The sequence below is a fragment of the Mesoplodon mirus genome, assembly GCF_964341445.2.
Source record: "Mesoplodon mirus genome assembly, chromosome: 12".
Taxonomy (NCBI): domain Eukaryota; kingdom Metazoa; phylum Chordata; class Mammalia; order Artiodactyla; family Ziphiidae; genus Mesoplodon; species Mesoplodon mirus.
This window is the reverse complement of record NC_138988.1, coordinates 102,165,690-102,192,590: the sequence shown is the minus strand read 5'-3', so window position 1 is coordinate 102,192,590 and position 26,901 is coordinate 102,165,690. Positions and strand designations below refer to the sequence as shown.

The 26,901-nt window shown below is 41.8% G+C and overlaps 1 protein-coding gene across 1 annotated transcript in view; it reads right to left on the bottom strand.

The window, feature by feature from the left end:
- Window positions 1–26,901, bottom strand: part of F13A1 (coagulation factor XIII A chain) — a 140,731-nt gene that overhangs the window by 91,475 nt on the left and 22,355 nt on the right. Inside the window, exon 4 of the mRNA XM_082638477.1 lies at window positions 8,590–8,841. Coding sequence (XP_082494603.1) covers window positions 8,590–8,841 — 252 coding nt within the window. The remainder of the gene's footprint in view (window positions 1–8,589; window positions 8,842–26,901) is intronic.

Genomic DNA, 26,901 nt, shown 5'->3' with positions numbered 1-26,901 from the left:
GGGCTATTCATCCCCACGTGGGTAGAAGATTTCCTTTTGCTTATTTACATGCTGTTTTAAAGTTAAAGCAAGTCCCATTTCTAAGGTCATTAAGCTCAAGCCTGGCAAAGGGATCAAAGACAATTGTAGAGCTAGGAATGCTGTCACATATTCGATCTCTGAAGAGACTGATGGACAGCTTAAATCAGAGTTTGGTTCTGCTTCTGACCCTTTGGAAGAAATAATGGCTTGGCCTCTCCAAGAAGGCAAAATGTCTCACGTTTTTAGTGAAGGGAGAAATTTTGAGTGAGGGATTAGAAATAACTTCTACTTGCCTCCCCTTTATGTAAAAGCTGAGCGTCACTAAAGAAAGATGCAAGACGTGCTGGGTGAGTGTAATCAGTCTTCGAGGGGGTGCCTTCATCTGTGGAGCAAGTGTGACTCCAAATCAGTGTCATCGCGATATGTTTTTCCATCTCAAAGTAAATCAGAAGGGGTGGTGACCTCAGCAGGCTGTGTGCATTATAGGCATATGATTCCCACCCGTGGGAATTGGGGAACACTGGAGTATATTAGGGAATGGCATTTCCAGAGTCTGTGCTTTTTTTTCCTGGAAGGGTCCAGAGCCACTGTCTTCCTAAAATGGTTTAATTCAGCCTCTCTAGAGGCCTGCCTTTGTACCTGTGAACTCTGGAATGGAACGAGCCCATGAAACCCAGGCAAGCGATTCCTCAACAGTTGGGTCTGTGTATGTTCCCTGCACACACGCTGCATTACATTACAGCTCAGGCCAGCTTGGGAAGTTTATTTGATTGTGTTGTTTTTCCAGTTTTGCTGGTTAAGGAATTTTTAGTGTACTTAAATATCTTCAGAAGACAGACTATTATTCATGAAGCAGTTCTACAAAGAAAGGTATCTGATATTCTTTACTTAGCACATTTCCTCAAAGGGAGCCTGTGCCCTTGCTGGGATGCTTAATTTCTCTCTCTCTCTCTCTCTCTCTCTCTCTTTTTTTTTTTTTTTGCAAAGGAAACTTGTTTGATCTCTTAGCTAACAACCTGGTTTTATTTTTATTTATTTATTTATTTTTAACGGCAGGCTTTCCCAGTGTTGATTAGAACATCATAGAAGCATCTACCCCTTGTTTCTCTCATTACACAATACAGGATACCCATGGTTCTGGTTCTGAAAATAAAAGAACTTACCCTGACCAATTCAGGGTAACCAGGTTTTAGCCCCAGCGTGTTTCCTGATTTTTCTGTGTGACCCTGAAACTTTTATGTAATACTACAGGGTCTATTTTTTACTCTTGAAATATGAGGCTAATAATCCTCTCCCTGCCTCTTGGAGCGGTGGTTATCAATTCAATCCAGCAAACATTCATGAGTATTAACTCTGGGCCTGGCACCGTGTTAGGCTGAATGAGAAAAGGATCCTGCTTTCTGAAACACAGAATGCAGGAAGATACCTGCTTTGAGCATCATTTGAAGATATAGAAAAACCCCTGCCCACCTAAGGAATTATAAACGACATGAATCGGCAGATGAATTCTGGAACAGACCTTCCCACCCTGCTCCTTCCATAAACAGCTTTGGACCTTGAATCTGGGGTCATCTATATGCCACTGAAAATAACTTTCACTGTGAGCTCTCTGGCTTCCTTCTGATTGCAGTGTCACACTGAATAATGCTCACTGGGTACAAGAAGTATGAATGAGACTAATGATTTAGACACTTGCAAGAAGGATATATGCTATTTCATTAAATAGAAGGTTAGCATAAATAAGGGCTTAAACATTTCACATAAGCTTTATTAAAACTTCATCAAAATTCAGTTAACCAACTATCTGACTGCTGTGGTATGCAAGCACTGTTCTAGGGGCTGGAGAGGGTACAAAGATAATCCACTGACCCGTCTCTCCCTACTCCCCGATGAGGCCAGGGCTCTTCTCCTATTACACATTCTTGTTGTGTCATGACTTCTTTGCAATTCTTTTGCAACTGTTGTAATTCATGTTTATTAGTAGCTCATTGGTGAAACCTTTGCCAGATGCTCTTTGAGGAAAAAGATTGTCTTTTTCACTACCACATTCGAGTGCCTACTTCAGCATTGATCCTTAATATGTGTGAATGAATAAATAACACCGCTGTACTACCCATGGGTAATTATGTTGTCATGAGCGTTGGGGGAGATATACTATTAATATTTGTGGATTGATGGATGAATGGCTCTAGCCTGAGGGTGTAAATTCTGGTCTGGGCTCAAGGGTCTCCAAGAGAAAGGGGTGTTGGTCATTGTTACCCCAGGAATACCAGGCCTGGTGCATTACTCCATTCTGTACTGAAGGGTATAAAAGACCATGTATAATTACAAAGCACATAGTATACAGACAAATGTTATAGTAAAATACAAGTTGGTCCTATGTTTTTACTATTAAAAGCATCCAGATATTGGAAATTTATTGATTTCTTTACACTAAATTTAATAGATTTCTTTGTTTAAAGGAAAATGCAAAAATCACTTTGAATGAAAAGTTAGAAATAACAGATGCTAATTTAGTGTCAGGTGCTAAAAGAGAGAGAAATCTACACACATGTACCCACAACACATGTCCCCCATGCACCATGTATGACTTTGACCTTTTTCCAAGATGGTAAGTTGTGAGATTACATTCACAACTTCTCTGTGATGGTAAATGCAGTGAACCTAAAAAGCATTTACTTGGAATCATTAAATCAATGCAGCAAACATTTATTAAACATGAAGTATGTACCAGGCGCTGTGCTAGGTGCTAGGATGAAGGCTGGATTTAAGGGAAAATCAGTGATGGGGAATGAGGTGGGAAACAAGTGATTGATAAAAGCCGAACCCCTTGCAAAGGACCGGTGCCCTACCAAACAGAGCAATCAAATACTGACCTGAGTACTGAGCACAGGACGGGACACTGAAATCTTTCAGAACACACTCTCTGGCACTAATGCTCGACTACCAATCGGGAACAGTTTGAACTTAAATAGGGAAATACATTCAACCATTCAGAGTTCCCAAGTGGTCAGAAAAATAAGATGACTTCACAATAAACACCCAGCTCACTCCTGCTGCCTTTGTGGGTACAGTTTTCTCTCCAACACCCAGAGAAGGGCTCCTTCCTGGAACGGATCTGAAGCCTGGTTAGCACAGTTAAATTACAAAGCTAACCAATAATTCTCCGGACATCCAACCCTGCCCTCCGTCACGTGGTACAGCTATTGATCTGCACTAATGATTTAGTGATTAAGGAAGATAAATTGCCTATGAATGCAAAGCAAGCTGAAGGGCCCCCAGCAACAGAGCTGATCATTCTTTATCAATCAGGGCTGTACTTGCCTGGGTAATTTCAGCCCGGTGTCCCAAGCCACCTTGGACATCACTTCCATGTCAGGAGTGTGGTGTTTTCAGCATCTTGCTCACCTGGCTTTATTTTGACAACTTCTGATTTCCTCTTTTGTTATCTTTTCTCCTTGGGCAATGGCCTCTCTTCTTATCTACTTTCTAGTTGCCAGATCATATCTCTATGAGTCCATTGTTATGAATTAGCACACGCAAGCACGAAACTGGGTGATTGTCAGGCTACAGTGTATTTGGTTGTGTGTGGGGTTCATCATACAGATCCCCTGGCTGGATTATGCTTTGGTTTCTAGGCCGGGAAAACCACAGCATGAGAGAAATGAAGAGATAACCTCTTTCTCCCATTCCATTCACACCCCCTGGGAGATCTCAGTGATCATTAACATAAAAATGTAAAAAGGGGGCTTCCCTGGTGGCGCAGTGGTTGAGAGTCTGCCTGCCGATGCAGGGGACACGGGTTCGTGCCCCGGTCTGGGAAGATCCCACATGCCGCGGAGCAGCTGGGCCCGTGAGCCATGGCCGCTGAGCCTGCACGTCCGGAGCCTGTGCTCCGCAACGGGAGAGGCCACAGCAGTGAGATGCTCGCGTACCGCAAAAAAAAAAAAAAAAAAAAAAAAAAAAAAAAAAAAAAACTGGTGCCAGAATTTTTCTGGAGGGAATAGCTTTGGAAAAGTGTGTAGAAGCACAAATGTGTAGTCTCTGTTGGAGAAGCTCAAAGAACGAAATAAAAAGGCTTGCTGGAGTGTTCTGCATGAGAGAAGAAGAGAATTTGCTCCTGAGAGAGGATGAGAGCAGAGTTTGGAGGACAAGGAAAAACAAAAGGGGAGAGAGAAGAGTCAGTAAAAGCTGGAGAGAGACTGGGATTAGGGTTAGGGAGGAGCCAGTGGAACTTTAAGAAGAGTGAACACAGTCTCCTGTGCTTTGTAATTATTATCTTGTGATTATTATGTAAACCAGCGGCCCTGTGAGTGTGGTCCCTGCCCAGCAGCATGAGCATCCCCTGGAAACTGGTTAGAAATACAAGTTCTCAGGCCCCACCCAGACCTCATCACTATGAGAATGCTGCACAGGAACCTGTGTTTTAACAAGCCCTCCAGGTGATTCTGACGTGGTCTGAGTTGGAGAACCACAGCACGGTTGGGGTCTGTGTACCCGCGAGTTTCTCATCTGCGGATTCAACCCACCGCAGACTGTGTATTATGTTTACTATCTCTGTTGGTGGAATCCATGGCACACAAGGAATATGAAGGGCAAATACAGGACTTGAGCATCCGTGGAGTTTGGGTATCTGTGGCGGTCCCTGAACCAATCCCCAGGGCTTCCGAGAGACGACTTAAATCTTTCTTCCTCTCACCGCCCCACACCCAGTGGCAATTAACGTCTAGACATTCATACATGTTTTGGGTAACTGTTTATGATGTTTCTCAGGCAGCACAGGTGTCAGCACGGAGAGATACAGGATTCCTACACGTAGAGGTGTGACCACCACAATATCCCCAAGAAATTTGCAGAAATGTTTGGACTTTCACAGGCCAAGGAATTAAGGGGTTGTGGCAGTTTTCTCTGGGTTCTGGGGACCGGGGCAGACCCATCTGCCATGTTCAGGTAGTAAGCCTGATTCCCACCTCCCAACTCTCACGTCTCCTCCAACAAGCCTCTAATACTCCCTCCTTGATTCTTGCTCTCAACGGATGATTTTGCTTTACACTTTACTGAGAAAAACAGAATCACAGGAGGGAACAACCTCATCCTCCTTCCACTGAGTCTAGAAAACCTGCACCTTCACCCGTATCCTACTTTGCTCCTGTCACAGTGGGGGATGGATAGTCCCACCTATCAAGGGCTCTTCACCTGTTCCCTAGATCCCACCTGCTCAAGGATTTCTCTAAGTCAGTGACTCTCAACCATGTCTTCAAGAATCATCTACAGAGCTTTTTATAAGCCCTAAATGCCAAGCTGCAGTCCAGACCAATCAGAATGTTTGGGTGGGGAGACCGTGGCATCAGTGGCTAAGCCCCCAGGTGATTCCAGGTGCAGCCAAGGCTGTGAACCACCACCCTCCCTCTGGGCTGTAAACTCTTTCTCCTGGTTGGTTTCCAACACCAGAAAGTTATGTCCACTCTGTCCTGTCTTTAAAACTTCTCCTTTGACCTTTGTATCACCATCTCTTTTTCACAGCAAGTCTTCTTGAAGGAGATGGTAAAACCTGTGCCTCACACTTTCTCACCTCCCATTACATGGTAGCCTGTGCCCATCTCTCTGGTTTCTGTCCCCATCACACTAGTAAAACAATCTTTCTAACTTTCCCAATGACTTCTGTATTTTCACAGTGTATGGCCACTTTCTTTTCTTATCTGACTCAACTAACAAGCAGAATTCCAAAGAGCTAAAGCCTGTCTCCTTGAATCAATTGATATTCTGACTCTGTGACACCATGTTCTTCTGATTCCCTTTTACCCCACTGGCTACTCTTTGTCAATCTCCCTGTCCTTTGTTTAGACTCTGATTGTGGATTATACTAAATCCATCCTTGTTCTTCCTTTAAGCTTGCCGCTAGCTCCTGCTGGCGGTCATATTTATATCTCTAGCTCAGCTATCTCCTTTGAGCTCTAGACTCACCTATTCAAGTGCCTACTAGAACTCTCTGGTTTTATTCTCACCTTCCGCTGATCAGCAATGCCTAGGGGCAATGCCTCTCTGCTCCTTTTCTGTAATGCAGCATCTAGTGCCAGCACCATGTCATCTCTAGATCTATGTCACCCTTTCAGAGCAGAGGTACCTGGCAGCTGCTCACTATGGCTACAATGGAAGACCAAGGCAATGATCAGGTAGTTGAAGGTTATTGGACCATCCACCTCCTGAATGGTCCTCCTGTAAAGTCAATATGTCAGGCAACATGACTAACCCTTTTCACCTCTAGAAGAGAGGCCACATAAGTGCAAATGCGTGTAGACATGTGTCCCATCTTACACGGATGATGTAATCCAGAAAAGCTGTTAATAAACCAAAGTTTGGGCAGATCATATCATTCTTTAAATACCTTAGGGTGTTGGATAGTTATATGAAGTTGTATGATTTTCTTTTTGTGATGCCAATAAAATCAATAACAAATTCTTGTTTACCTATTTTATAAGTATGGCTTTTTAAAATACAATTTTCTTACATTAGGCCACCACCTACATACTCCACCATCTCAGCCTCCTTTGCTGATTCCTACTTTGTTAGACCCCTAAATGTTAGGGTTCTTTAGGGCTTGATAGGACATCTTCTTTCCTTCTGTATCTATATTTTCTCCAAAGGTGCAGATAAGTCCCAAATTCACATCTCTGATTCTCGTCTTACCTATCAGGGTATCTCCGGTCATTTCTGGTTGAGTGTCTACAGTTATCTCCAAGGAAACATTTTCAAAATCTTAGTTTGTCTCCACCCCCTCACTCCCCTCAGTCTTCTCCATTATCCACTCATTTGCAGTTGTATCTGGTTGGCAAGGTTACTATAAACAGATCCCTGTACCTTTGAACTGCACATGGCCCAGTTAGCAGATCCTGTCACCATCAACCTTGAAAGTTTGTCTCATAGATAAGGATTATTGGGTATAGGATGATGGAGGTGGCAAGTGGGGAGTATAGGATTAGCTCAGTGCCATCTATTGGAATAGACAGTTCAAAGAAAAGGTCAGTAGGATCCAGGTTTATGTTATACAGGAGTAGAAAACACTGTTGTTCACTTATTTTCTATATGTAAGTTCGGATCAAGCCTGAGTTAAGTGCAAATTCTCACCTTCAAAATAAGCACTAATATAGACCCATTTTGGAAGATATTGGAGAGAAATGCATATGGAATAAGATGACGTGAGAAGTCTTTGGTCCCATCAGCTTTTATATGTTTCATTACCTTATTTCTTAAGCTCTAAAAGTGGACTCTCTTCCCTCAATTTTGCTACAACATTTGCATCTGCCTCTGGAACTTAAAATCAGCCTCATGCCAAGTATGGAAGCAGGGGTCAGACAAGGAAGAGCAGAGATGAGGATAGGGAAAAATACTGTGTGTGACTGAGTCTTTAAATTGGATTGGTAGAGAAATCCTTGGACTTGACTGAGTTTATTTGACTATAACCAGATTAAGTTTCTGCAGCAGCCAGAAGGGAAGACTCAAAATAGCAGTAGAGATTAAGTTGTATTGTATTAAAATAAAGTTACATGTTTGCATCTCCAGAGTTACGGTTTATGAAGTGTGCATGTACTATGCATATAAGCAAATTTGCGGAATCTGTTAGACATTCAGGCTTTCTCTTCTTGAATTAAGGAGACAGAGAAATTAGTTCCACTATAGACAGGGTCAACTTTATTCTATTTTTCTGAAGCCAGATTATGGATCCTAATAGTTTTTTTTTAAAAAATTGAAGTATAGTTGCTGTACGATATGAGTTACAGCTGTACATATATAATACAGTGATTCACAATTTTTAAAGGTTATACTCCATTTATAGTTATTATAAAATATTGGCTATGTTCCTCATGTTGTACAATATATCCTTGCAGCTTATTTTATACCTAATTGTTTGTACCTCTTAATTCCCTACTGCTATATTGCCCCTCCCTCTTCCTTCTCCCCACTGGTAACCATTAGTTTGCTCTCTGGGAGTCTGCTTCATTTTTTTGTATTCACTAGTTTGCATTTTTTAGCTTCCACATATAAGTGGTATCACACGGTGTTTGTCTTTCTCTGTCTGATTTCGCTTAGCATAATGCCTTCCAAGTCCATCCACATTACTGAAAATGGCAAATTTTTGTTCTTTGTTATGGCTGAGATTATATATATAGATATAAAGATATATATATAGATATATAGATATATAGATATACACCACATCTTCTGGATCCTAATAGTTTTGAAAGTCAAGTTAAAGAAACCCTTTTTGTTTACAGAGCAATAACATACACAGAGGTGATACCATCAACATATAGCTCCACAGTTAACTAATTGTGCAGCTTTAGGCAATCTTCAATTGTTTCCTGCAATAAATCTACAGCAGCATTAACTCCAGGTTATGTCCTCATATACAACGAGGACAAATTTTGCATCTTTTTCTATCTTTAAAACATGGAAAGTGTATGTAGGAAAGGGACGTCTTGTAGAATAATTTTGCTATCATCCAAAAAGAGACGCATTAGAAATATAGGAACTATTTTTGTAATAAGAAAATAAATCCCTGGCCCTTACCTTCACACCAAGGATTGAAGAGAATGTACGTGTCTGTTTCTGGGTTTCGGCTGGTGCGGATTATGCCATAGGGGGTCCAGACAGCAACATACATGCGGAACTTCCCCACAATGCAGTCTGGAGAAGACTGGACGGACAGCCGGACAGACCTGTCCTCTCTCGTGATAACTTTGGCTCCCCACTTGCCACTCTGCAGCTCAGAGACCACAGGGACAGGGATGTAGGTTCCCTTGTTCTCCTGAGGGTAGCGACCTATGAGAAGAAAGAAGAGGTATAGTGTTAACGCGATTTCACAAACCATTTTGTTCTCACTCTGTCACCTTTATAGCTAAAGGTGGGAAATAATTCATTAGACTTGAAAGCCTGAAACTTGGGTTGGAATTTCACTTTGGCCACCAACTTGCTGCCTGATGGCGGTCAATTTTCGTAACTTCTTTGAAGGTCAGATTTGTCCTGTCTAGATTTAAAAGAAAAGAATAACAGTGCTTACAGAGGTTTTTGTTGGTTGATCAATGCATTCAAATAAGATGTGGAAATACTAACCTTGGAGGCAGAAACAAAAACAGAGCTTATAGGGTAAAGTGAAGTCATCAGTACCTGAAATTCTGCCCTCTAAAAACGTAGAATTGCTTTTTAAGGCAATTTTATTATTTGTTATACTACCTATAATAGAGCTACATTTATAAGTTGTCCATATGTCATTATTTTCGTATTTAACTGAAACGTATTTATTGCCAACGTCATTAGTAATTTAGGCTTATGTCATGGGCAAGAATTCAGGCTCCAGAGGCAAATTATCTAGGTTTGAATCTTGGCTATGCTACTTCCTTACCTTTGTAACCTCTGGCAAATTACTTGACCTTTACAGATCTCTATTTTCCTTTCTTTTTCTCTATCAATAAATGAGAATAATAATACTACACAGTTGTTATAAAGCAGAAACTAACACACCATTGTAACGCAATTATATCCCAGTAAAGATGTTTAAAAAAATACTACACAGTGATGAAATAAAATAATACACGTAAGATGCTTTGCACATAATTTCTCATGCATAACAAATTTTTAGCTATTATTTCAACAGGAAATTAAACAGCAGGGTATTTTACCGTATGTCCAGGCTCATCATACTTTATGCATAAGCTATCTCAGGGTAAATCTTATTTCTCTTTATTGCTGCCATTTTGGGCCAAATTCTAATTTCATGATGTTGACCTCAAAACTAAATTTTACCACTGGATTCCTGGAAAATCAAAGTCTTCACTGCGAAAGTCAAACCTCACAGCATTCTTTAACTCTTTGGCTTACAGTTCAATTTATAGTTTGAAATAGTCAAATAGATAGATATTTTAAACTGGAGCAAATCTTTCATTTACGAACGTTTCCCAAATGTATTAGACATTCAGTTCTTCTTGACTTGAAGAAAACTACAGATTAGACTAATACGTCTAAATTATTTTGATTGTAAGCAGAAGAAACTTTAAAACGTATTCACTTCAATTGCTTAACATAAACCAGGTAGAGGATTCTACATTAAAACAAATGAAAACAATAATTCTTTTTGGCCTCTCCAGTTACTGAGGTCTTTAAAGGATTCTTTGGTAGACATATTGTTGAAGCTAGAGCGTTCTAAGGAGGTAGTTACATAAGCTGCCACCGTGTAATTCTGTGAGATACTTAATCTTTTTTTGATGTTGGGGGTAGGCATTTATTTATTTATTTATATTTTGGGCTGTGTTGGGTCTTCGTTTCTGTGCGAGGGCTTTCTCTAGTTGTGGCAAGCGGAGGCCACTCTTCATCGCAGTGCGTGGGCCTCTCACTGTCGCAGCCTCTCTTCTTGTGGAGCACAGGCTCCAGATGCGCAGGCTCAGTAGTTGTGGCTCACGGACCTAGTTGCTCCGTGGCATGTGGGATGCTCCCAGCCCAGGGCTTGAACCTGTGTCCCCTGCATTAGCAGGCAGATTCTCAACCACTGCGCCACCAGGGAAGCCCCGAGATACTTAATCTTAATGAAAATAAATGTATACAGCGCAAGCCAGGGAGAAAGATTAGAACCCCAGTGCTTTGCTATTGTTAGGGGTGTCAGTTTATCAACACTCAGAATGAATATTATCATAAATCCAATAAAGCCTTGAAAATGTTTTTCTGCCAAGGTATGATAGTGTGTCTAGGTGGTGTTCTTGGGAATACATGGGGCTCAGCTTCCCGGAAGCCTGGACATAAATCCACCTGCAAGAAGTGTTTGTTCCAAAGGCACCGCCGTCCCCATACTTCCTGTATATGCTCCTCTTTGTACACATTCAAACTGGGGGATGAGTTTACCCTTTTCTCTGGAGGCATTGTTGTTCTCTGGAGCCTCCATCAGTGCTGAAGTGTAGACATCAAAAGCAATCTTGCCAGCTAAAGGGGACCTTAATTCATTTATTACAGCGACTCCTGGCAGCTGTTGCCACTAAATACTGACTTGCATTTAGAATCCACGGTATTAAATACGACACAAGTTTGGTAAAAATAAACTTTTGGAGATAAAATCTGTGTGATAATGACAGATTTATAAGATTTAAAGAAAAAGGATGAAAGGAATTTTAAAATGAACTACATAAGTAGGCTCCTTTAAGAATACCAAAGAATTAGGAGACTGTATCCAAAGCTATGTGCTATGAGACTCAGCTTCACCTTTGTACTAACATCCACTATTGTCGGGAGTACGAAACAACCAAGACAATTGCTAGTTTCCATTGTTACACTTCCTGTTATGATTTCAAAGACATATTAAATGTTATGTATCAAATTCAAGTTATACAAAAAAAAGTAAAGAAAAAGGAGAACCATGTGTTTTTCATGCTGGCTTTGAACCCAGTCACAACTTAATCTAAAGGCTTGTTTGTTTGAAATTTTTTCCTTCCTGCAACGATATTGCCTACTGTGTGCTGGGCATTATTCTAAGTGCTAAGGACACAACAGCAAACAAAACAGACTCCTGTGCTCATAGAGCTTATAGTCTATGGAAAAAGCCAAGCCCGTGCTATTTATGATATTCATGTTATTGTTTTACTCCTTGTAACAAACTGTGAGAGGGAAATCATTATCAGCATCCTAATCTGACAAATCAGGAAACTAAGACACAAGGTCATTAAGCAATTTGTCCAGGGTGATACAACTAGTAGCCAGGGGGTTGAGATTTGAACCAGTCAGTCTGGCTTAAGAGCCTGGGAGTTTAACTTCTAAGCTCTACGGCAGTTGTATGTGCAGACAATGCTTTGGCGTTGGTGAGAATTGTGATGACATTCTGACTCTGCAATTAACTCTTGGTGCTACCTAGGGCACATTTCTTAATTGTCTGAAGTTCCATTTCCTTGTCTCTTTGCAGTCCTGGAAATGGGAAGAAAATAGCTTTTGTAATAGAATGAAAGCTTTATGCCCAGCACGCAGTAGAGGTTGACTCACGAGACATCATTTATTGTTTGTGTTTTAAACATAACAGCTACTGGAAAGGAAAGCTAGAAGGAAGAAGGGGTGATTTCCCCCCACCCCACTGCCTTCTCTGGTTCTAAACCTGAAGAAAGTGGGTGTGTCCCAGGGAAAGCAGGTTACTTTTCTTGAGGGAAGTACTGTGGCCGAGGAGAAAGCAATACAGCTGGCTCTGACACTTACTGTGTGACCCTGGCAAAGTACTCATCCTCTCTCAACTAAAACTTCACGTATTCTGTAAAACGGGGATAATATGGTCATAGTTTGTGATGGGGAGGATGGCTTAATTAGTGGTAGTCATTGTTATTGTTATTTCCCCCTCTTCTCAGGCTTTCTGATTCCCCTAATTCATCCTTTCTCTGTTCCAGGAGCGGGAAGACAGGATGGGTTCACTAATAGCCAACCTAGAGAACCCAAATCTACTTACAAAGGCCAGTTCATTCAAGATTCAAAGATACTGAGTTGACTAATGTTTCCATCTAGGAAACGTGCACAGCCCCTGCTCCCCCCATCTGCTCCCCCCCGCCAAAGTGACGGCATTCAGTATTAACCAGAAAACCTTAATAATTCCAGAATTGTCATAGAAGAATTATCTAAAACCCACCCTTCACTAAAAAAATCTGGTTTCCTGAATCACTATGGTCACTGTCATCTCCATTCATGACTTATGTAGGAGGTGGCAAACTTTATGGTCCATGGGCCAAATGTAGCTCGTTGCATGTTTGTGTAAATAAAGCTTTATTGGAACACACTCCTTCATCTGTGTATTACTGTGCTACCATAGCAGAGTTGAGTAGCTGTGACAGAGGCGATATGGTCTGCAATGCCTAAAAGATTCACTAGCTGGCCCTTACAGTAAAAGTTTGCCAACCTCTGCCTTAGAGAGTTTTATATTTTATTTCTTTAAGGGGCGATTGATTATAGACACTCAGTGTCTAAGACTTGGGCCTAAGAAGAAAATATCATCACCTAGTTTTTTCTTCAAAGAGAAATACGTTACTAAACTAATAACAAACATCTTCCCTGCTATGGGGTCAACATTTAGTTTCCTTAAAACCTCCTAGTTAAAGCCTTCACAGTCTCAGAGGGTACTGAAGACATAGGAAATGGGTTGTAACTTTTTATTGATTTCACTAGACACAGCTAAAATGTTCAAGTTTATTACTGTAAAAGTTGTTTAGCGTTGCCAAGACAGTTCACAGAGAGATGGAAATAAAGCACAACAGGAATGGAGGTTTATTTCCCCGGGTCCCTGTGAGGGAATGTTTACAGATGGGAAACTGGGGTTCTGTGAGGTTATCACATGCAAGACATCCGTATAAGTGGGCAGAGGCAGACACGGGCAGGGCATGGACTGAAGTCTCTGCGCTGGAAAGCCCGTTCTCCATTTCCTGCATCGTGCTGCCTCTGTGGGGACGGTGGGGGGATGCTGGAGGAATTACGAAGAGGAGGAAGCCAAGAGGAGACTAAAGCTGCAAGATTTGACAGGACAGGAAGCAGAAGGACAGTTAGGACTGCAGTGGTGGATACGGCCTGTGTGAGGCGGAAGTATGAATCCAAGGGCTTAATCACTGGGGGTGAGTGAGAAGACCTGGCAGACGGGGGCTTCCAAAGAGGGTCTCTGGGCTGCAAGGGACATGACTTGGGAAGGTTTTTAAGGTGATGTCAGTGACAAAAGGGAGAAGGGAGAAGGATAAGGACGCCACTCATTCGGTCAGGCTGTGTGGCACAAGACCAGCCTATGGAGGCAAATCAGGAACATTCCAAAGGGACAAAAAAGAACCCAGATTTGCAGGCCTTTTCATATGCACCGTATGGAAAAGCTGATTATTAGTGTGAGACCTGATGTGTCAATAGTACTTCAGGGTCTTGTCAGCTGCTCCGTTGCACCATGTTTAATTCTGAATGTAATGATTTCAGTGACAGCTCTGGGGAAGAATTTTCCTGGATCGAACTGTGAGTGAGGAAGTTGTGACAGAGTAGTATTTCATTTCGCTAAATAGCCCTCTCCCCTCGGAGGTACCATGTTTAAGAGACCTCAATCAGCCTGCACTCCGGAATACCCATCCATCAACATCCAGGATGGCCCAACAGTTACCCTTGGCCAAATCTGGATGTGAACTTCGGCCCTCCAAAGGTGACCGCCATGCACACGTTTGCTGAAAGCAAATAGTGCCTGCACAGACATTTGTTTTGCTTTTTTCCAAAATTGTGTAACTTTCGTGTTAAAAAAATCTGAGCAAGAAAAATAGAAGCAGGAAATATAATATCCCAGAAGGGATTCTCATTTTGTTTTTAATAACGTAGTCTTTGAAATTGGACTACTAACTAACCATGAAAAAATATAATTACCAATTGCCTTCTTTCACACTTAACTAAAATGGGTGTCATTTTCCCAAGTGATCTAGAAATTAACATATGCTCTTAGTTTAAATGTTTGTTTTCATCTGTAAATCATTTTTGAGGCCACACTAATACTACTTGTAAGGGAAAATTCGCTTGGACCATATGCCTATATTCAAAGGCACCCATTCCTTCTTTAATCTGACTTGCTCTTTATATATAATATATATACGTGTGAATACAGAGAGATGCACCTACCTTAACATCCCACTGCTTGTAACTGGGAGGAAGAGGATGAAAACACTTAATTCCTGTACAATTTTATTCTTTACTGACCTTGGCTCAATGGGCCTGAGCTTTTTGCATGGCTTCTTCATATTCGTGTCATTTACATGGTGGGCAAGAGAAATCCACCTCCAGCTCAGACTCAGCCCTACGTGACCTTGGGGGAAATTTGCTCTCAATCATTCATTTTACAGACCTGAGAACCCACTGCATTCAAAGCCCTGCATAGGTAACACCCCGCAGAGGAATGTGCTGCATTAAAAAAATTACTGTTTTAGTAAGTGGATGGCTTGGAATATTTTTACATTAAAAACATAATGTCCTATGTGGTGATTAGGGTCCCAGGTAGTCCAGGAAGGCCACTAATTAGCCTACAGTGTGGTCAGCAGAGTTGAATAGGGTTGCTAATAGAATCATTCTGACTTCACCTTGCTTATACCTAGAACCTGGGAGGACATAGGATGGAGGAGGAGGATGTACCTGTAACTGAAGAAGGCACGCCTGTCAGTCACTTTTCCCTGGTGCTCTGAAATGGGGAAGTGTGAACCTCAGGACACCCCTGCTTCTCATCTCTTGGGCACATCATCCGTAACTCAAGTGGCCATAGTCTGTGTTCCACCTACGCTACACTCAATGATAATACTCTTGGTCATGAGAGTCTTAATTAATCACCAGGAAACCCCAGACAAAACTTTTCCTCCTTATTAACTTAGATATCTATTTTTCTTATTAACAGAACTGAAGATATTGTTTTATTGCTTTATAGACCCCACAGAATACCACAATGCCTTGTAGGTGCCAATAAATGTCAATGGACTGAACTGAGACTTTTGCAGATGCCAAGTCCCATTAAGAACATCCCACAGACTTTAGAAGCCCTGGAATGAGAGCCTGTGGTAACCAGTTGTCAATTCCAAGCACCCTTCACAAGAGACAAAAATTTCTGGTTCCAAACTTTTTCCTTCAAGGGGTACTTTTCATTCATATATAAATACATTTCAAGCTGAGCTCTGACTCCACCTAACTGCAGACTTTCTTTAATAGTGAATTCTTATAAGAGGATTGTCTCTAAGGAACTCATGAATATATCATGTCTCCAGCCGGGAAGGTAAATTTCATGATGTTAATTCATTTTTCCATTTGATTCATTTGTTTTTCCCAAGACACACCTTTCATGTTCAAAATAATCAATCTGTTTCCAAATGGGCCCTGGAAGTATTACCGTGACAGCATGATGCATGGGGCAGGACTGGAAGTGTGAATACAGCAGCCTTGTAAAGGGAAAGTAAACCTTGTTTTAAGCACCTTAGAATGGAATGGGAGTGCACAGGGACCGGGATGGAATAAGTCTCTGAATAACTTTTAGGAACACCAGGTTACCAACTACAAAAACAAAACACCACCACCAAAAAAGAAACTATCAAAAAACGCACAAAAATCTTGGATGGTAACAACTAAGAGGAAAGCAACATAAATGTTCAAAAGCGAATCATTTCATTACGGAACTCAGGAACCTACGCTTTCTATCTAATACCTTGCCAGTGGGATGTATATATAAAGTTTACTTATCTATATTTATTTATTTGGATGTTTTCTAAAGGAAGAAAACTTCCTGGCAATGTTTATTCTAGCAAACCAGAGAAGGAAGGGAAAGCTTCTTGAGGACAGGGACTGACTTTTGTTTAACTTTGTACATCCGGTGGCTTGCATCATCTTGGAACATAGTAGGCTCAATAAATATTTGGTAATTTGATGATAGCTATATTCTTTAAGGTGTCTTGTCTACCTTATTTCACTTTCAACACTTCCTAAGTCTCTTAAAATATTTTTTGGAGTAAGGTGTAATTCTGTGAAATATATATGAAACCAGCACTGTGCAAGGCTCTTTGAATGATTCAGGAAAGATAATAAGGCCATGCCCGATGAGGGCCATCAGCGTTACAAAGTCCATGCCTCAGATGACCGACCAAGGTAATAATCTGGACATGAGGAGACAAGGGCCTGGCCCAGGGTGTTGCCCACAGCACAGAGAGGAAGAAAAGGACGTGGGATAAAATTCAGAGGACACGTCAACAACATGGAGATAAAATAATTTCTTCCTTGGCGAAATAAGACCTTAGGGCTCCTTCAACAAAACTGACCACATTTTGAACATGCCTCCAGCATGCCGAAACGCAAATCATCACAGCTGGTTGGTGCAGTGGAAACCCGGAGAAGGAAGCAGCTAAAGGTGCTACAAAGTGAGAGAGGATCCCTCTGAGAAGGTGGCTTTGGGATATAATCTTAAAAGTGGACAAGGCAGGAAGGAGCCTTCCTAGCGGAGGGAAGAAGGAAAGCACGGATTGTGAGGGAACCACGAGATGCCTGTGGTAGGAGAAGCAGCTGATCTGGGCAGGGTGAGGACCAAAGGGACCTTTGACACTGTGCAAAGGCCTCTAGGCTGTGTCCTAGGAAGGACTGGAGAGGGGGCAGGAGAAGCTTTACTTGGCCTGATGAGATTTGTGCTTCAGGAAGATCACTCTGGCTGCAGGAAGGAGAATGGTTTGGTAAGGGACGGGGGTGGAGGGAAACCAGTCAGAGGGTTGCTGAAGTACTCGGGTGTGGCATGACGTCATCCCTAGAGTGATACTGGCTGGCTCTGGAGGGAAGATAAGTGCCGGATGCAGAAGAAATACAGGCTTGGTCAGGGATGAGATGCTCGTTCTCAGTGAGGAGGGTGGAGCCAAAGGGGACCCCAGGTTTTTTTCATTCTTCACCGAAGAGTTTTTGAGTGCCTACTAGGTGCTAGACACTGTGGATATTGGGCCACAGCCACAAGAAAAACAGTCATCCTCTTGAACCCTGAGACTCATGACCAAGCTGCAAGCCTAGTCAAGCCTGCTGCTTTGTAAGGCATCTGCTCCAAAAGCAGGGCCTGGTGTGATTAACTGCCACACAGATTTACTCAAGGAAGCTAGTTTTCTGGGAATCCCCTTAACCCCATGTGTGTGTTGACTCTGGAGAGAAGGCATAATATTTTTAGTCTTTAAGAAAAAATAATCAACATAAAATCTCTACGATTTAGATGAAGTTGGTTATAGAACGTAACATTGCACTGAAGATTTGTTCATATGGCTGATCCAATTCCTAAAGAACAGGAGAAATAGAAGATGGAGAAGGTGGATTTGAGGTCCAGACTGTCCACCGGGGAATAATAACTACTGTTTGTGCTTATTTACTGAGCCTGTCGACAGCCTGGCTGCTCTCAGACCCAAGGCCCACACCTCCCAAGACCCTCTTCTTGGTTCCCAGGAAGCCCCCTTCCCAGGCTCCATTGCCCTCTGGGTTGCCCTCTGAGTAGGTTTGGCCAGTGAGGGGCTCTGGAGACAGATGGGGAGATGCTGCATTTTGTGTCTCCGTCTCTCTCTGCTTCTTGTGGGGCTGAGTCTCCTCCATGGCTCCCAGATCTCAGGAGTGGCTGCTTGGTCCTGGTAAGCCCTCCCCCTCGTCCATGTGCCCCAGGTCCACAGTTTTCTGCTGATACTAACTCCTGAGTTGCCTCACTCTGATACCCGTTTGGCTTCTTAGTTGTTCTCTCACCAGTGTAATCAATTCCTTTGATTAAACTTCTGTGTCTACTTTATGCTCTGGGCCCTGACCCTGCAATGTGTTAGATCTTGTCCTAATACTTTATATTGGCTTTAGGAGTTACATCCATTTAATATCTGGGGAAACTGGGGCTCAGAGAACTTAAGTAACTAGCTCTGGGTTACACAGCTATCAAGTTGCAGAACAATGATTTGAAATTCCAGGTCTGTTTGTTCAGTCCAGCACTCATGTCTGGGGAAGGTAATCAACCTCTCTTAGTCTATTTTCCATCTGTAAGCCAGAAATTATAAAAGGTGAGCATTGAAATAATAATGTGTGATGGGCATGTCATGCACTGAACAAATGATTATTATTTTTATGGCATCTAACGGTTACAACAGCAAATAAAACTCATTAGACCTATTTTATTTTTATTTCTGAGCATGAATTAAAATGGGGCTGCTGATATGGCATGGTGCAGGGATTTACTCAACAGGCATTTACTGAGCACCATTTAAGTGCCAGGCACTGTTCTAGGTACTGAAAATATAGCGATGTCCACACAGGTTCATGGAGCATACTGTCTAGTGGGGGTAAACAGACAATAGACAAATAAATACATACAACATCAAATGAAGATAAATGCTATGAAAACACAAACAAAGCAGCTAAAGGGGACAGAGAGTGATAGGGTGGGGTGTTGATTTGGAGAGAGTGGCCAGAGCAGGACACTCTGGTAAGGTGACATTGAGCAGAGGTTGAAGAGCAGGGAGGAAATGAGCTGTGCAGACACTGAGAGGGGAGCATTAAAGTGCGTGCAAAGGTCCTGAGGAAGGTGTTCTTGGCAGGCTCCAGGAGTCTGATGTGCCTGGAGCAGAGAGAACACTGGAGAGAGCTGTGGGAGATGGGGTGAGAGAGCCAGAGGATCAAGCAGAGCCTTGTAGACTGTTGTCAGGATTTTGGAATTTGTTCTTCTTGAGAAAAGAAATCAGTAGAAAACAGATATGGTCTACTTTAAGTCCTTCTAAAAATCACTCTGGTTGCCATGTAGACTGTGGGAGAGTAATTGAGATTGCTATGAAGATCTCCTGACTTCCCATGATATGCACACATTGCTTTTTTGATCATGAAAATCCTTCCAAAAGAGGACAATCTAGAGATACGGCTAGAATATTTCTATCCCTGGAAAGAAATACGTTTGCTTAAATTTGTTACTCTGTGATGTGAAACCTGATTACCATACCTTTCCTAAAAGCTGGTTTTCACAGCTGGGAGGGAACTGGACATTGAGGTGGGGAGGTGGTGTGAAACATGTGGCCACTTGAAGTACAAAGTTTACCTACACCACAGTTTTTTCTAGGGAAATCTGTAGGCCTTCCCTGGCATGAGTCTGAATGAGGTTCTGTTGTTCTAACAATTCATCGAGGTTTATATCCTCTAGGATCTAGCGATACTGGGGAGAGAGGATGCTGGTTTCACAATGTCTAGTTTACTGTACTTTGATGGATTTCATGATTATGAACCAAATTGCATACTGGCCTTTTGTCCCTCCTCACTCCAACTGTTATGAAACAATTTCAAATGACGAAGGATGTTTACACATTTCTCGGGATTCTGCCATCCACAGGCTGGGCCCTGGAAGCCCAAGAAAGGTTTGGAGTGGGTGGGAAACACACTTTGGGCTGAAAGTAGGGACCACTGACCAGATGCACGGCAGCTAGCAGCTTTGGTGCCTATCTGTTTCTCAATCAGCTTCAGGAAGCATGCCATAAGGAATTCTCTCTTATAGGAACTGAATCTACTCAACAAATGGCAATTCTGTGGAGTTAAATTCCATATGTTTGTGTTGTATCCATCATGTAAGCCGCCTGAGGCTAGCAGGTCTTATGAGATTTAAGAAGTGTCATTAGCTAACAAAGATAAGATCAAAAGTTTAGCTGAATGTCTTCCAAGCAAAACAGACCTCTGATGAAATTTTCACTAAGACAGTCAATTCTTGTTAATAATTTAATGGCAACAATAATGGGGAAAAGAACAAATCATTGGTAATTATAATAAAATATTTGTCTGTCTTTGGAATGCAAATATGTGAATGCAATACATAGCAGCAACTGTTAAATGAGTTCACATCACCAGAGATTAAACCAGTTCCTGGCAAAGCAAAAATCAACGTGGAGATAATCTAGGAATAAGAGGCAGTCCATTTGGTATCAGTCTGCAAGTGGATATTGACAATAAGCATTTATTTATACAGATATTTACTGGTTCTTATTATGAGCAAAGTAATATCACTTAACCTGGTGGTGAGTGTATAAGAGGCATGTGATATACTTCCTGTATTCAGTGAGTTTATAATGAAGCATCCAAGTTTAGACTGTAATTCAAGTCAGAAGACTAATTCCACACCAGAGTAACAGACCAAGAGCAGTGAATTGCTAGGGGAGCCAAGAACAAGTTTATTAAAGACATAACAACAAAGATAGAACTTGAAGGATGAGAAGAAAGAATGACAAGCACATTGCATTTTGTTAGTTCATGTGTATGTTTATGTGTGGATGTTCATTTGCCTACAATAGATGCTCATGGTTGCTTTATGAGCTGATCACTGCTTACATTTAAAAGCATCAGAAAACGTAGTGTACTCAAGCCAAGTTTTCACAATTGACATAAATCAACTACACAAGTGACCATGTAGAAGACCTGGTTTAAACACAAAGATGTAAAGGAATCACACCCTAGGTTGTACCAGCAGAGCCCTACCCAGGGACTCCTTGTGGGAAAAGGAGATTGTCCTTCTTCACATGTCCCCAAGGCCTTGAGATATATTCCAGTTTTCCTTCATTTCCTCCAGTAAACTTTTTAAATCAGCAAAACCCTCTGATTTGTCTAACATCTTTAAATAGAGGTAATTGTCAAGTACCTCTTTATTTGTGGACTGAAGTTGTATAATTTGGCCTTCCATGAATGAGCCCACATCCAGTCTTTTGGAAAATGGCATGGTGAAGGAATTTTGTCTAAAAAATCTCTCACTGCTCTAAAACCCCATAGTTTAACTCCAAACTCAGAGCATGTACTCTGAAGTTTCACACTCTCTGCTGTGTGACCAAAGGATCCTCCCTTTGCGACCTCTGCTGGGCCTGTCTTCCCTGGTAGCTCCTGGAGGCCAAACATCTCTACACAGCACCCCATAAAAAAGCCATTTGGCCACTCGTTCTAAAGGACCTGGTCTTAGCTAACAGTTAATGGCAAGAATCTAAGAAATCCATTCTTCCTAAAATTTTAAGATCTGATAAGACATTATACTTCCTCTCACCTCCATATTTACTCTTTATGGAAATAATTCCCTAACATCTTAAATGAATAAATTGCCATAGTTGAATTCCATTCATTACATCAGCTTGGAGAGGGGGGTGGGTTCCTGTCTTTACTTTCCATTCAGTAAACCTGTATCCTTCCAAGACCTTATCAGATGCCAGGTCCAGTATCAGGCCAGGAATACTAGGATTGGCCAGAAATCACGATCTGAATTCCACAGATTCCTCCTTGAGGAAACAAACTAGGTATGAGGAGCTGGATTAAGGCATCATTACAGCTTTATAAGTCATTACCATTATGCCTCGTGTCAAAATTGTACATTTTTGTTGTTTTAAGCCACCAAGATTGTAATTATTTTTTACAGCAGCAATAAAAAGCTAACACAAACACAAAGAATTGTTGGCATGTTGTGAAGATTCATTAAATGTCATTTTATGAGTGATATTATTATCTGCCCTACACACATACTCACTCAAGTCTCCTTGGATATGAACTCTCAAGGATGAGCAATGTTATGGAGGTCGGGGGTCAGGGGTCACCACAGGCATAACATGGATGCACAACAGTGATAAGTGAGATAAACCCAGATAAGATTGGGAAATACTGAAAGGAGGTAAAAATAGTAGTGAGTACACACAGGACTCAGATCCTGATTTCTAAATGCTACTTTCTCCTAAAAGGAAGCAGAGTTCCTTGGAGAAATGGTTGATTTCAAGTCTGGTGCAAGGAAAATAGAAGATGAGCTTGAAACATCTTTTTGTGCCAGAAAATAAGAAAGTAAGGATACTGAGGCCAGTTGGAAAAGTTTCCAACTGGCAAAATTTAGGACAATTTGAACATCAAATTAATTAAAGATAGTAACAGATTTAAGTAACCTATTTAATTAAAAGAGGAAATCATGAATTCATATTGATAGCAATCATTCAATCGGTAAAAATTTGATGATAAATAGAATAATTTCACAGTCTGAAGGTACTTGCTTGTAAAGCACTTAGTAATTACAATGGGAACAAAGAGTAACTTGCAGTGGAGAATCCCGACAGACACCACTGTGTTGGATTCTGTGATGTGCTGCCCAGAGACTCCTCCAGGAAGGACAGATTTATCCATAGCTGCTGGGATTGATGGCAGAAAATGGTCCTTGGTGGGTCAGCCCTCTTTGGGAGCTACCAAAGCTGAAGAAACCAGCCTCATCCAAGGTTATACCTCATTTAGGAGCAGTTCACATCCAATGGATGATCAACATGGGTGTACAAAGGTCGAGTTCAGGTGCCCCCATAGCAAGAGAGCTCTGAAGAGCCATCCCATCTCCATAGTTCCTCGTGGGGTCAGCTGTGGCCTTTGCTGGTACTACTTGAAGCTCAACTTCTCTTTCTGCCCAATTCTGCTTCCACAGAGGTTAATCCCAAGAGCATTCCATAATCAACTTCTTGTATGCTAATTTCAAAGTCTACTTCCTAGAGAACCCAACTTCTATAGACTGAATATGGGTATTACCCCCAAAATTCATATGTCATAGATGCAAAGGCTTCACTTAAACATACTACTAGAACATTATGCTAAATAAGGCTTCAGAGTAGCTTATAGAAACACTAGTATTACAGCCCTTTAAACAGTTCGCTAAAAGCTCCACATAATTGACAGTGGGGCCTTTGAGAGGTGACTAGGCCATGCGGTGCAGCCCTCATGAATGGGAAGAGTGTCTCTATAAAGGAGACCCCAGAGAGATCCCTTACCCTTTCTGCCATGTGAGTCCACAGTGAGAAGACAGCCATCTGTGAACCCGTAAGTAGGTCCTCACCACACACTAAATCTGTCAGCACCTTGATTTTAGACTTCCCAGCCTCCAGAACTGTGAGAAATAAATGTTTATTTATAAGCACCCAGTCTATGGTATTTGTTAGCAGCCAGAACAGACTAAGACACTGACCTATAACTCTTCCTTAATCAAGTAATCAAAATTAATTAAGGGGATCTAAAAAAAAGTTATGTGCAACCGGGTAGGGTTCACCGAGAAGAGCTCAGCACCACTTCTGTGATATTACTGCCAAAGATACATAACCTGATTGTAATCACGAGGAAGCATCAGACAAAAAAACCCAAATTGGGAGGTATTGTACAAAATCACTGCCTTATAATCTGCAAACGTGTCAAGTAATGAAAGTCAAAGAATGACAACAAAAGTGTTCCAAATTGAAGAAAACTAGAGACGAGACATGACAACAAAATGCAACGTGTGATTTTGGACTGGATCCCCTTGCTATAAAGGATATTATTGGGACAACTGGTGACACTCAAATGGGGTCTGAAGATTAGATGATCATAATGTATCAATTATAATTTCCTGATTTTGGTGGTTATACAGGAGAACGTCTTTGCTCACAGGAAATACACACTGAAGTATTTAAAGTATTCAGTGATGATGGGACATAGGGTTGACAGCTCTCTAGTGGTTCAGGAAGAAAAACAGAAGTTCTTTGTACCAGTCGTAAATTTTCTGTAAAGTGGAGTTTGTTTCAAATTTTTTTTAAAAAGTGTTAAACTACAAACAACAGAACAACATGGGTAACCATTGTTTGTACAATTATCTTGTATATCCATGTTCTCCTTTTTAAAATTTTTTTATTTTTTGGCTTTTTAAAAAAATTTATTTTATATTGGAGCATAGTTTTCTCCTTTTTCTTTTCTTTTCTTTTTTTAGACCATCAGTGAAGTAGGTCTTTAAGTTTCTTAAGATGGGCAGTACTTTTTGAGCTTCTTCTCTTTGGAACACCTATATCGACTCTTCAAAAATACGTGGTGAAGGGAGCCTCCGAGTTGCCCTACACTAGGCAACATCCTATCTCTCTAGGCTCATCCTTCAAGAAGCATCAGCTCTAAGAGAATATAGGACTGATGATGAGCAAAATGTCAAGAAGGAGCTCAACTCCTTGCATAGTAATGGAAACGGGATCCAAGGCTGAAGAAATCAATACGGGGGCTGCTACTTAGTAAAGCATTGAAGCAGGGATGGCTGAGCTCCCACAAGGTCAGGTTCACTGTGCCATACAAATCTAGGGTATATGAGACAGAAAGCAAAAGGAGAGTTCTTTCTAACTTCTGAAGATGATTACCTTTGTACTTGTTCCCTAAATTATCTGTGATTTTTTTCTTGAAATTTTATCATGATGGTTATAAGCACAAGTACTGTCTTTGTGAATCATCTTTATTTTAAAAATTTGGCTAACAATCCACTCAAGTGTCTTTGACATGTTTAAAGCAATTTGTTTCACAAATATGAAAGTTAGAAAAGACTGAGACGATGGAAAGGAAGTAATGGAGACAGTGTGTCATTTTCTATCACTTGGAAATATGTTGCACAAATAAAAAAAGTTGTTTGATGGAAAATGTCACCCTAGCTGTCTCCACTGCTTCATTTCCATCATTTTAGTCAGAAAAACACTGTTTTTGTCTAGTTAATTGCTTCAGAATACCAAGGGCTCTTGTCTACCTTGTACACTAATTTTCCAGTGAAAATAGCATATACGTCAACCTAACTTTGAGATGTTGGACCTCTAATGTGGCTTGTCCCTTTGGGAGCCAGTTATGGGGCTGAGAGGGAAAGCTATTTTGTCTTTCTATTTTCCCAGTCAAGGAAACAGGACTTGAACTAGCATTCGTTCTTGCAAGTCCAAATGGAAAGCATGACACCTTCATTGGAAGAGTTGATAACATTGTGCTGACGGCTGCTTTCCAAAAAAATCCAGCACGTGTGTTTCTCCCCAGGTCACACCATGGTGTGACCAGGTCACTTCTCACAGTGAGAAGTGCTGCACACACTTCATTTAGCTGCTGGACTGCCGGACATCTCAGGGCCCAAAAATTCTCATTCTACGATGTCTGTTTTAGTCTGCGGGGGCTGCTTTAGTAAAATACCACTGACTGGGTAGTTTAAATAACAGACGTTCATTTCTCACAGTTCTGGAGGCTGGGAAGCCCAAGATCAAGTTTGCTTGCTGTGTTCTCATGTGGTGGGGGAGAGAGAGAGCTCTGGTCTCTCTTCCTCCTCTTAAAAGTATACAAATTCCATCATGGGGCCATACCCTCATGATCTCGTCTAGACCTAATTATTCCCCAAAGGTGCCACGTCCAAACACCAACACTTGTGAATTTGGGGACCAAAACATTCAATCCATAGCAATGTCTCTCATCCCTCTTCTCCATCCCCTCTCCCTCACAAAAGGTCTTTCAGTTGTCCTGCCCAGACTATACCTTAACCCATCCCCTCATACCTGGTCTCTTCCCTCAAGGAGGAATCAGTGGAATTCAGATCCTGATTACTGGCTGGTCCTAATATTCCTGACCTGATGCTGGCCCTGGGATCTTAAAAAGTCTTGGAAGGATACAGGGTCCACTGGATGGGAACTGAAGACAGGAACCCATCCCCCTCTCCAAGCTGATGCCATGAGTGGAATTCAGCTATGGCAATTTATTCATTTGAGACGTTAGGGAATTATTTTCATAGTGAGTAAATATACAGGTGAGAGGAAGCACAATGTCTTATCAGATATTAAAAGTTAAGCAAGAGTGGGTTTATTAGACTCTTGCCATTAGCTGTTAGCTAAGACCAGTTCCTGGATGAGTTGTCAAAGGCTTTTTTATGGGGTGTAGTGTGGAGATGTTTGGTGCCATAAGCCCAGAGGAAGTCCCAGCATAAGTGTTTCTGAGCCACTCAGTGGGTAATGCAAAATTCTTGATACATTTGGCAGACACTGCCTCAGTTCCCCCATATGCCTAAGGTAGGTTATAACTGTGTACCTTCTATGTCTAAACTGCTCACACTGAGAATGAGCACACACCTGGTTTCCATGCTGGTCAAGCCACCCTGATGGGACTCTGGTCTATTTATTCCCCTATTTGTTCCAAGTTTCTTTCAGTGCCCACCCTGTCGAGTCCTAGTCCTCTCCCAGGCGATCTGATTGAACTTCCAGCTAATTCAAGGCTGCCACCCCTACCCAGAACCCTGAAGGGTTACAGAGTACTGTAGCAATACCCTGTACAGCCCCCAAACCAGAGATCAGGAGAGAGGCTTAGCTCTTGTCTGCTGGAGGGCAAATGTGGTCACCTTCTTGCTCAGTCCCCTCGGGTAGCTTGCATCTCTTTGCTTCTGCAGCAAGGAGGTGCAAAGGTGCCCATACTGTGCCCCTGATGGCTCGCTGGGGCCCACTTCCAGCTCTGTGCCGGCTCCATTTCCTGTGGCGGGTTCTTCTTCCCTTGCCTTGCCTCATCTTGAATGGCTGTTTCTGCTTGACCTCACCTACGCTGGATGAGCTCACTGTCCCCAGTCTGCAC